This window comes from Lytechinus pictus, chromosome 2, assembly GCF_037042905.1.
Source record: "Lytechinus pictus isolate F3 Inbred chromosome 2, Lp3.0, whole genome shotgun sequence".
NCBI classification, from domain to species: Eukaryota; Metazoa; Echinodermata; class Echinoidea; order Temnopleuroida; family Toxopneustidae; genus Lytechinus; species Lytechinus pictus.
Window position 1 is genome coordinate 64,346,361 of NC_087246.1, and position 11,200 is coordinate 64,357,560.

Consider the following 11,200-nt stretch of genomic DNA (forward strand, 5'->3'; position numbering starts at 1 on the left):
ATACTATTGTTTGGGTTATGATAGTCATACACAGAAAGTAAAATCAAATGGTAGAATACACCTCTTCGTTGAGAAAGGCACAACTTTTTCTGAGTCTTAATGATGGTTGAGCTCAGTCAATGATTTAGAACAAATTAATCTTTTATTCAGGTTGTGAGGTTAATTAATCTTCCCCTCTTCCTCAAAAATATAATACATTCAGTGTCCCATGAATCAGGGAGATTTGATTTTAAAAGTGAAGTGGGCTGGAGGACCCCTCAGTCTCGATTACCCTGTATGAGCGTGATACTTACTGCACCAAATCCCACAGAATGAGTGAAACCTAGCTGCCTACATGCAACGGTCGCATCCTCAGATGACCAATCAGTGGCACATATAGACATCCATACTCCATCAAGATAGATTTGTAGTTCACCCTCTCTCGAGGTCCCATTTACCACTTTTATATCTCCATCTAAAGATTGCAAATTGAGAATGTAACCATTGGTGAAGGTGATGGGCAAATCATCAATTTCGAGACAAGTTGGTTGTAGCTAGCTTTAGTTTCAAGTTAAGCGATATGATTTGATTTGTAGGGACTATATAGAGACACCTTACAATCACATGACATTGTCTGAATACGAGTGCATAAACAACAACCCGACTTGTTTTGTTTTATTTTTTAGATAGAGATGAATCATGCATATCAAGTAATTCAAGATGAAGTGATTACAAGTCTGGGAACATACCAGATGGAGGGATACAAATGACACTAGCATCTTCGTTATGAACGCAATTATGTTGGTAGAAATCAGCTCCTGGACAGTTGACTAGCATAGATTCACTCCCCGTACAACGCAGGTCATCTAAAAGGATAGCACCACTACCTGCACCAAAATGGGCCTAGATATGAGAAAAATTTTGGGAAAATGATATCAGTGAAGATATCTTGGCAAAATTAGTAATAAAATTAGTAGTATTAGTAAAAAAAAAAAAATGTTCAAGTTAACCTGCAGTCAAAGCAATTTATTTGACCAGTTCATATAAAAACATGTTATGTAGCTCTCCAAAGCTGTAGTTCCCAAATCATACAGACTTTTACGGAAAAGCGACATGCAATGTATGTTTAGATTTCACAATTTTGCAATGAAAGTTTTGCATCATTCTTATACTACTACTGGGGGACCTTGAAGGAGAGGTTACTAATTTGTTCTGACAAAAACCATTGACCTATCTTTGGAAAAGAAATAGAAAGTAAATTGTGCAACTCAACCTAGTTATTTCATAATTTCTACAATGATCAAGTCAAAGAAAACTTAGTAAAGCTAAGGAATGGACAGTCCATTGTGCCAGAACTCCTCACAATAGCAAAAGACAGATTTTGTCTCACCAATGACCAACCTGAAGTCAAATGATAAGTAGTATTGGTAGAAGAGTTACAAATTCCATATTTTCAGAAAATCAAATATATTTCAGCTGTCGTACAAATACTGAAGGACCAATTAAAGTTTTGCACCTTAGATTGTGGAAAGAGTTACTCTCTATGACTGAATATTGTAATAGCAATGGTTCAATTCTGGATCATTGGCACCATGCAAAGGCCATACACTGAACCATCGGCTCAAATACATGATGTCATTCTATTCAAGCAGGGGGTGAAACAATAGATCAATCCCCACTCCCCTCCTGAAGAATAGGTTCCAGGCTTGGATTTATGCACTGAACCCAGAAAACTCACCCTTTGTGGTGCATCTGTAGCTCCAGTAAAACCAAGCTGTCGGCACACTACTGTGGCATCCTGTAAGTCCCATGAATCATCACAAACTGTTCCCCACTGGAAGTTATAAAAGATTTCTACCCGTCCCTGGTACGCTGCTCCACCACCTATCAGCTGTATATCGCCATCTGTATAGATGTATACAGACTAAATTATATTACTGCTAATACACCTTTAGAGCTAGGAGTTTATCTTTCTATATACATGAGTTACCCCCAAACAGGCCTCACTTGTGACACTTCGAGAGTGGAACAATTTTATTCTGGGTTTATCCATATGCATTTAGGGAATTATATTTTGAACAATCAGTGGTCTGATTTTAGTTTAATAGCCACCTTTTGGGGTTTAATACTAAACGTCTGAAGCCACAAGGCATATATCAATAAATCTACAATCAAACAATAAATTGTACTTAGGAGTGGGTTTAAACACCTCCTGTGTCATGTTTATACATCAATGCAATTGAGTGACCCATGGGTGGTAAAAACATAGCAGAAATCTTTTTTTTTTAAATGTGCACCTTCCTTCAATTATAATACAGGAAATGGTTGTATGAAAAGTAATGCACCAGTTTCATCCAAAACATAAACATCTTGTAGGGTTTATCAATAATGCATCATAATTAATATTCTGATGAATAGAGTGATAGGTATCTTGATAAATGAATGAATGACTGGATGGGAGAATGGCACTGGTGTAGATTTGAGCAGCGATACTTTTGTTCAATCAGACAACTTATTGGTGTCATGCCCTCATTTCCATAGTGTGACATCACTATCTACTGCCATGATGAATGGAAGGATGAATGAAAGGATGGATAGATGAATGAATGTACAATGATTGAATAGATTTTACATACCATTTGTTGGCATATAACATCTAACACTGGCATCTTCCACGTGCAAGCAGTCATGATTGTAAAGCCCACTATGAGCACAGTCTAGTAAGCTGGACTCTGTTCCAGTGCAGTACACATCATCAAGAATGATGTCACCAACTCCCTCACCAAAGTAAGCCTATTGATTTCAAGCCGGCAGAAAAATATATATCTTTATTTTCAGGGGCTACATTTCACAACATACTGCATAAAGCTGCATACTGGATAAGCTTTAAAACTGCAGTGAATGGGGACTTTCCAGGGCTCTTTTGAGTGCTTTTTCCTGATTTCAAGTAACATTCTCAGTTTTACTACCAAAGCTTGTTTAAATTAATTATCAAACAATAGTATTGGATAAATACATGAGAATACATCCAACATAATTTTCTGCCCACATACACAATTCAATGAACTGACAAGCCACTCAGTGATCAATAATCTATAATAGATTTAGTCTATTAATCAAATCATTAAATGACTATATAACGGGAAAAAATATGATTGAAAAAAAGTTTTATGGTTTTAGGGCAAGGCCACTTTAGAGCACATTTCTATTACATCGCATGAGAAATATGCGTAGATTTTTTTTAAAGGTACAACAAATGCTTATAAGAGAGCATTCAGTCCAATCATTAGGGTTTCCAAGGCCATGGCCCCAGAATTCCTTCCCAATTATAAAACTAACTTACATGGCCAAAATTGATACCAACGTAACCTGGCATGACTTGGTTGCATACTACCATGGCATCTTGCTCATCCCAGAAGTCATCACACACTGTTCCCCATGACCCTTGATAGTACACCTCTACCCGGCCTTCTAAAGAAGTTGACCCACCGACCAGTTGAACATCACCATCATTGTCTAATGGATGAGAAATACAGTGAATTCAGAATTCATGACTTGTCTATATGAGATCTATGATAAACTGCTCACTCTTTTCAAGTAAAAACCCAGAATTCCACTAGAAATTCTAAGTAGAATATAGATATATTAAAAAATGAATCTTACTAATCAAGGCCCAATTTTGCATATAAAAAAAAAGATCTAATCATTAATTTTTTTTGTGCTGTTTGATATTGAGGTTGTTTTGGGCCAAGGTAGCTTTCATAATCGTATTGGGGTGTGCATAGATCTTCTATTCACATTGTGATTAAACATGAAAACAATTATCATATGAAATTTACAACTCCCAAATGAACTTATATAACTCCCAAGTGAAATCTGAGGCTCCATATAACTAAATGAGAAATTGAGGTCAAAGGAAAGACAATTAAGATTTAGAACGGAAATTGAGCGCAAAAATGCATGTTTCTCTGTAGCATGGACCATATCCACAAGATAAATCTCCCATAATATATCTGAAAATGATTACCATCATGAAGGGTTGTATTCTAGTATTTTCCTGCATTACTAAATACTACCGGTAATTTCATTATTTCCTGTTTTTCCTTAAAAATTATCAAGATTATTTCCATGTATTTCCCCTCATTTTTATTCTACAAATATCGGCTTAGAGTCTCCAAGTTCTCTGTTCCTTATGTTTTAATATCTACTGTAGATAATCCTAAGAAGAAAGATCTAGGTAACTTTAGTTTTACTTTTATCTAGACCTAGGCCTAATTCTACTTTTTAAAGGCCTATTCTTAATCTAGGAAATTAAGATTTGAGCTTATATCAGAAACAGGATGTAGACCATGAGCAATTCTTGCAATAGACTCAGGTAGATCTCACACTTTGTTTTCTAATTTTCTACTTTTCCTTTCTTTTTATAGATGCAGTCCATTTATAGATCTAAAATCTAGATCTAAGTTACTAGTTAGACCTAACTTAGGCCTAACGTTAACATTAGTCAGAATTAACTCAATAACTTTTGTTAGACTCTAACATAGATTTCTAGAATGAAATTGAAGAGCAAAACTCAATTTTTTTTTCTCCAGACACCCTAATTTTAGGGCTTAACGTTACTTAGGCCTAGGCCTAGCCCTTAAATTTAACGTTAGAAATACAATAACATAGACAAAATTATGAAGAAATAAATACTTGAATTGATCTTAATCCTAGATTGAAGTTTAGCCTTTAGGTTACTTTATTATCTTAAATTAAAGCAAACTTTAACAGTCTTAGAAGTTAGGTGTGGAAACATGTTATTGTTATGGTTATGGGCTAGACCAAAACTTCGGTCTGTGTTTTTTTTATGGTTGTTCCGCTGAGCTCCGTTGCGTTGGCTACATTTGACTTATCAAAAAACAGACGGCTGCCAGCTGTCTCTAGAGACTAGAAATAGATCTAACGTTAGTCACTGACTAAGACTAAGTTAGAGTCTAGACACTATAGTTCGGAATATCTGTCATTTATTTCACAATTTCTGACATTCATCCCCATTCACCAACGCAGTTCAGCGGAACAACCAAATACAGAGACGTACCGATACTGACGTTTTTGGTCTATCTATTAACGACTAGACGTTAGTCACGGGCATGCGGCCCCTTTCAATCCGATCCCCACACTAACTTACAGCACAGCCACAGGCCCCAAATCTGTCTTCAACCGGACCATTCAATTCTCGGGCTAGCGTGGCCGTGGGCGCCGCGCCAGCGGCGCGGGCACAGGGGGGTGAAACTCCGCTTCTGCATCCGGTTAGACATGGGGAAATTTTGGAAGGTCAAAAGTGCACACTGCTCCCATTTTTCGCGTACAAGCCTATGGACACCACAACTTTATGGCACACCAGCGAAACGGAGGCGTGGTCATAATTGGCCTGCGCGCACAGCGTAAAGATATGCAAATAAGTATATTGTTACTAATTAGCATAATGCGCGACGTGATTGATTATGAAATGAATTCATAGAGTTGCGTCTTAGGTAAATAATATTAATAAGGTAGATTATGTCATTCATTCCCCCGTTCACCCCCCGGTATTTAGTTGTTAATTCATCTTTCCTTGTTTACATATTTTCCTGTCGCGATTATTACTACATCAATTAATAAAATTATTTATTTGCTAAATAGCTATTTCCCTTGAAGAAATGTGGAAGCTTACAAGGAATTCATTAATAGGATTGAACTTAGGGATCTGCTTGCTCGATCTATTCATGCAGTCATCACTGCATATTATTTTCATTACACATCATTGATAGCCATAATTATTTATATGTTTGGGGTTTTTTTTAGGGGGGGGGGTAAATACTTAAAATGATCAGAGAAATCTGAGCAAGAGAGCAAAGCAATTTAGAAGGCCATTTTGTCTTTATTTTGAAATTGAAATGAACAATCTGGTGCAAATCTTATAAAGATTTAAAAAAAAAAACATTTTCTGAGTTTGGGATGGGAGCAAAATTAAGACAGCCCAGTACCCCCCCCCCTCCCCCCCGCATGAATTCACTCTCATCAAGGCTATCTTAAAAAGGTCACTTCCAAACAAGATGAAATTTTATTTGTACCTGCCCGCCCCAAAATCTATCCATCGATCCCACCCTTCCCCCTCTCTTCCACACACACACATACATGTACCACATAATCATGCGAGCAAACAATTATTCTCATATCATTTTTATCCCACTCTTAAGTCAAAGTATCAAACTCATTTATCTCTTTAGGAAGAATATCTAATTTAGCTGCACCTGATCTCAAAATGTCACAGTATGCCATATTTTTATGGGCTATCTTGCCATGCATGCATGGTATTTTGATACTTTATGTTATACTCTTACCTGTTGTACTAGTATTATACCCATAGATACCTGACAAACAAAATCAATCAATCAGTAGCACCATCATATTCCAGTCATATAGAAGTATTCTTCATTATCATCACTACCTACATCACAACACAGTTTGGTAGCAATAACATCATTATCACATATCTTTCACGCAATGTGAATAAATAAATCATGAATATCAAAATTAGAAAGTATATTTCAAATTAAAATATTTATTAAGGAATCAATTTCTGAATATGTGATCAAAATATTCCTATCCTCTTTTTCTCGCCAAAGCATCACATTACATCAGCAAAATGCATACAATGAATGCAACAGAAATTGCAAGGCTGTTACAAGGGAGGGGATGTAATTTTTTTGGTAAAATCTAGAGAAAACAAATTTTAAAAAATTACTTTCATAGGTATTGAAAAGCCTTATTTAGTCAATATAAGGGGACATCAAGGATGTCATTAAAACAATTCACGATATACCTCTCTCTCAAAGTCGGTTACTCAAATATCAAGTAATTTTTTTTCAGCATTTGCTGACAAGAAATAGCATGCTAATCTAACCAAGGGCACTTCACAAAAAAGGGAGCACATTGCCACATTTCTCTAAAGAGTGCCTTCCCAAATCTGCACATTAGTAAATTAGTAACAAAATTGCTTATTGTCTATTGTTGTGAAGTGCTGCTAGAGCTGTGTTCTATTTCCAACAATTTTTTTTTTCATTTGAAGAGCTAATTTAGTTCATAATACGGGACATGAACAATACAGTGCTACAAGAACAAAAATAGATTAAAAACGAACAAAACAGTGCAACTTTTCACTTCCCCAAAAAAATAAATTCAACAGCTTAATGTCCAGCACTACAGATCCTTGTTTCATAAAGGCGTCAATTATGGTAAATTTGCCCCATTTGTAACTAGCAACTAGCATGGGAACCTCAATGTTGATCTGTTACTTTAATGTTTCCATAGTAATTACCAGAATGGCAAAGAGTTAGAGTAGTGGTTAGACTTAATGAAATGGGGTTCAGGAGTGAGAGTGATTTCTTAATCCTTTGTTCTGTCACCTTGGTTTTTTTTAGTATGCACATTTTCAATGAAAATCCATTATTTCTTATTGTCTTATGTATGTCTGTAGGCATGTACATAGCCCAGAACTCAGTAAAGACCCATTCTGAATTGATTATATTACCAGAATACAACTTATCCCTTTCAAATTACTTATATCATTAACAGTTCTTTCACTACTACTACATGTAGATGATTAGAACTTTAATAAAGGGTGGGTAGGTGTGCCCTTTGGGAAAATATTTCAATCTTGTGTGAAACCTATGGACCTAAATATCAATACTCCAAAAAAATTTCTACAGATGTGTAGTTCAAGCAACATTCAATATGTATTGACATGTTTATTCAAATTCATTCAATTTTTAAAATGTGTAATTGTGATGAAGTAGCTACTTGTTATGAACTTGGCCTCCATATTTTTTCTTATAATCTGCCCTGGTGATACTCAAACTGCCTGCGGAACCTGCATGGTAAACACAAAAAAGAAAAGAACAAAATGAGCTGCTGATATAAATTATTCTTACTCATCTAGTTCAGTTTATTAAGAAGTGTTAAACTTTTAATTAGGCCCTAATCTTCCATGCAATATTGTTTAGATAATGCACATATAGTAATCTATATAGCCAGATAAAAATCATAGATCACTATTTATAAAGCATTATTCATTGAACTTTTTTGATTAAGTGTGTAAACTCATTCAAATATATATCATAAAATTACTCTCAATATTTTGTCCTTTTTTATTTCTGTCTACAAAGTAACTGAGTTTTAAAGTGATATCACATATGACTCATGTAGATAAGATAAGAGACATGGACAATAAGTATGCATTGATGAGAATGGAAATACTGGTGAATCTTAATCCAAATAAATATTTACTCACAACGGAGCTTTACTATATGGGATAACATGATTCAGAAAAAGTTGCTATAGCCCTCCCCCCCCCCAAATAAAAAAGAAATAGGAGGCCTTTTTTTAACGAAACCAAGCATACCTTACAAGTTTTCAGTTCAAATATCCTGTTCCTCATCAGATTGTAACTCTTGGTGGTGTGTAAATGGTAGTTGACTTTGTACTTCTGACTGGGCTGGGACTGCTAAGAACTTGATCCCATTGGATCTGCAATTCAAAATACACACAATACAGTTTAGAATTTTAGAGGTGATAAACAAAATCCCTCTTTTAAAACAATATTTTCAAAATTTCCAGCTATATATAGTCCTATCCTAAGCCTATGAATATTCCCAACTAGAAAAAAGCTGGTCTTGACCGAAAACTTCTTTCTCTCTGTATTATGTTCCACTGACGAAATAGGCATGGGCCTACCTGGCTCTGTTTCCACTGACCATCTTCATTGTCAATAAGAGTCAGTAAATGGTTCAAGCATATACGTGGCCTACTATAGCGAGGCCTTTTGTCAATCTTATACACCAAGCCAGCTTTGACAGATGTAGGATAATTATTATTTGTGTGATAATTTGGCTCTCGCTCATTCACCAGTGCAAGACAATTGGTTTTTTTTTAAATCGTCTAGATCTATAAACATGTGAATCTCTACATCTAAGTGAGTTCCTCTTCAAGTTTGATTTTGATTTTAAAAAAAAGTTAGCTTGCTCGCAAGTTTAAATGACCCTTTGCCTTTCACCATAAATATGGTCAAGTGAGGAGGAAAATAAAGATAAATCAATTGGATCAGCCCTCTCTCTACTTATACTTATAAAATTCAGAATGGGGCACTTTAAATTTTGTCACCCCTTCCCATAAAAAAATTGCACTCATGGTATACGATAACTGAGCAGTTTGAAACCTGACAAAGAAATGTTGTCCCCAAAAAATAAGAATCATTTAACTCTGTTATATAATTTTAGTCCAACTAGGGACTAGAATAAAGTTAATTTAAATCTTCGTAGAAAAAGTCAAACCAGACAGATCTAGAATTTCATTTTTAGAAATCAAGATCGAAGTTAGACCTATCCTAGGGCCTTACTTTTTAGTAAAAAAAGACTAATGTTAAAATCTGTCTCAAACCATTCCACCAGTGGGCAGTGGCAAATCTACCGATATCAATATCATTCCAAATAGATTTAGGGGCCTAGTTCATTTAAATAATTGATTTAAAATTAATTTCTTTTTAAACGCAGAGAATTATATTGATTCATATAAAGATGGAATAGCGGTGTCAAAAAATCAGTAGGCTCAGGCCCAACTTTAAACTTCAACTCAAGCTTGTCAGTGACATTAATTCCCAACACCTAATGACCTAGCCTACATCGCCATCGGCAATTTCGCAGCCGGCTGGCACCGGCGGTATCAATGCCCATTTCCCGCTCTGACTATATTATTTGGCTTATAATTAATGCAGCTTTGCCGTTACTGAACAAGTCCACATCTACCCCTGATATATGACATTGTACTGAAATACAGATTTAATAAGGACGGACATGAAGCATTCTAATTAACCAACTTAGTTCTACGAAAAACTATTATTTTCTGAGAAAATATGAAAATATGTCAGTCAGATCCGGAGTCAGATCTCAGTAATGGAAATATGGAAATTGTGGTTTTCGTAGTAAACTACACAAAGTACATAAGGCCCTGACTGCGACGCCGAACCCCAGCAGCAAACACATTACAATTACAACCGAGATCAAAGCACGAAATTGAACTTAACTTACTTTTATTTGTATGGAATGCCATTACTTTGATGTAGATGTTCCCTCATATTTTTCTGCTCAACTGAATTTCACTCAGAAATCATGATTCCAGATAATAATTCTATAAACAGATAATTAGTCTTGCTATTGTATTTCAAATGTTGAATTTCGCAGAGTAAAAAAGAACGACACTTCGCACAGATATCGTAGGGAATTGTGGGAAGGAAAAAAATGTTTAATGCATGAGGACATGAATAAAACATTAGCGTTTTATCCAATCATACAAGTGCATTATGCGTATTTTGACGTCATTACTCATGAATTAAACATTGACCTTCCAAAATCAACCTTCAAATTGGCCAAATGGCAGCCATGTTTGTTATGTACAAAACCTATGGAAAATCAAAAACGCGCGGAAAGAGTTCCCTCTCTAGCTCCCTTCGGGAGCTTACGTATACGTAAGATCGTATCTCTGTGCGCGGGCAAGTCGGCTGCCAATACCGGAATTTGGCAGTTCCTGCCAAAGTTGCATACTTACACAATGGAGTCGCTCTAACATCAACATTGATAACTAAATAAATAAGAATGTGAACTAATGAGTAATTATGAAATACTAATCGACGCCTTATCATTTTGTCTCCTTTCAATTTCCAGTTCAGAATCTGAGTCGTCAATCGATTGTCATTTATCGCGATCGATCGTACCGGTATCGATATTCGATCAAGCCTGCGCTGCGCTGGGCGCCGTTTCTCTTCGATCGAAGGTTTGGTGAAACTATATAGGCCTATACCACCTCAGTGACGTAGGCATATGACAGTCGCATTCCGGCGTCACTTCGGGAACCATTATAGTTCCAACCAAAGGTTCCAACCACCTCCTCTGATGGCTATGGCCTCCCACTGAGATGTTCATAATCATCTCATGCATGTCTACAAATTTTTTATTTATTTACTTATTTACGTTTTTATTAATAAATCGTCAACATACAAATCCTTAACATCAAATTTCACTTTAAAAAATACATAAAAATTAATGATAAATCATAATATTAAAAAAAAAATTGGAGTGATCAGGAAAATAAAGAAAAAAAAGCAGAGTACATGTATGCATAAGATAAGATGACGAGATCTCGGATC

At 35.7% G+C, this 11,200-nt stretch overlaps 1 protein-coding gene and 1 long non-coding RNA gene across 2 annotated transcripts in view; both read right to left on the minus strand.

Moving 5' to 3' along the window:
• Positions 1–10,758, minus strand: part of LOC129268835 (deleted in malignant brain tumors 1 protein-like) — a 36,461-nt gene extending 25,703 nt beyond the window's left edge. Inside the window, exons 1-6 of the mRNA XM_064095386.1 lie at positions 10,603–10,758; positions 3,323–3,495; positions 2,616–2,772; positions 1,718–1,884; positions 729–882; positions 294–454 (exon numbers count right to left, since the gene is read on the minus strand). Coding sequence (XP_063951456.1) covers positions 294–454; positions 729–882; positions 1,718–1,884; positions 2,616–2,772; positions 3,323–3,495; positions 10,603–10,696 — 906 coding nt within the window. The 5' untranslated portion in view covers positions 10,697–10,758. The remainder of the gene's footprint in view (positions 1–293; positions 455–728; positions 883–1,717; positions 1,885–2,615; positions 2,773–3,322; positions 3,496–10,602) is intronic.
• Positions 7,724–10,481, minus strand: LOC129278336 (uncharacterized). Its single transcript, XR_008586239.2, has 3 exons — positions 10,086–10,481; positions 8,405–8,529; positions 7,724–7,873 (listed from the first exon to the last, which is right to left on the minus strand). It is a non-coding gene; the product is annotated as an uncharacterized LOC129278336 (long non-coding RNA).
• Positions 10,759–11,200: the final 442 nt, after the last annotated feature.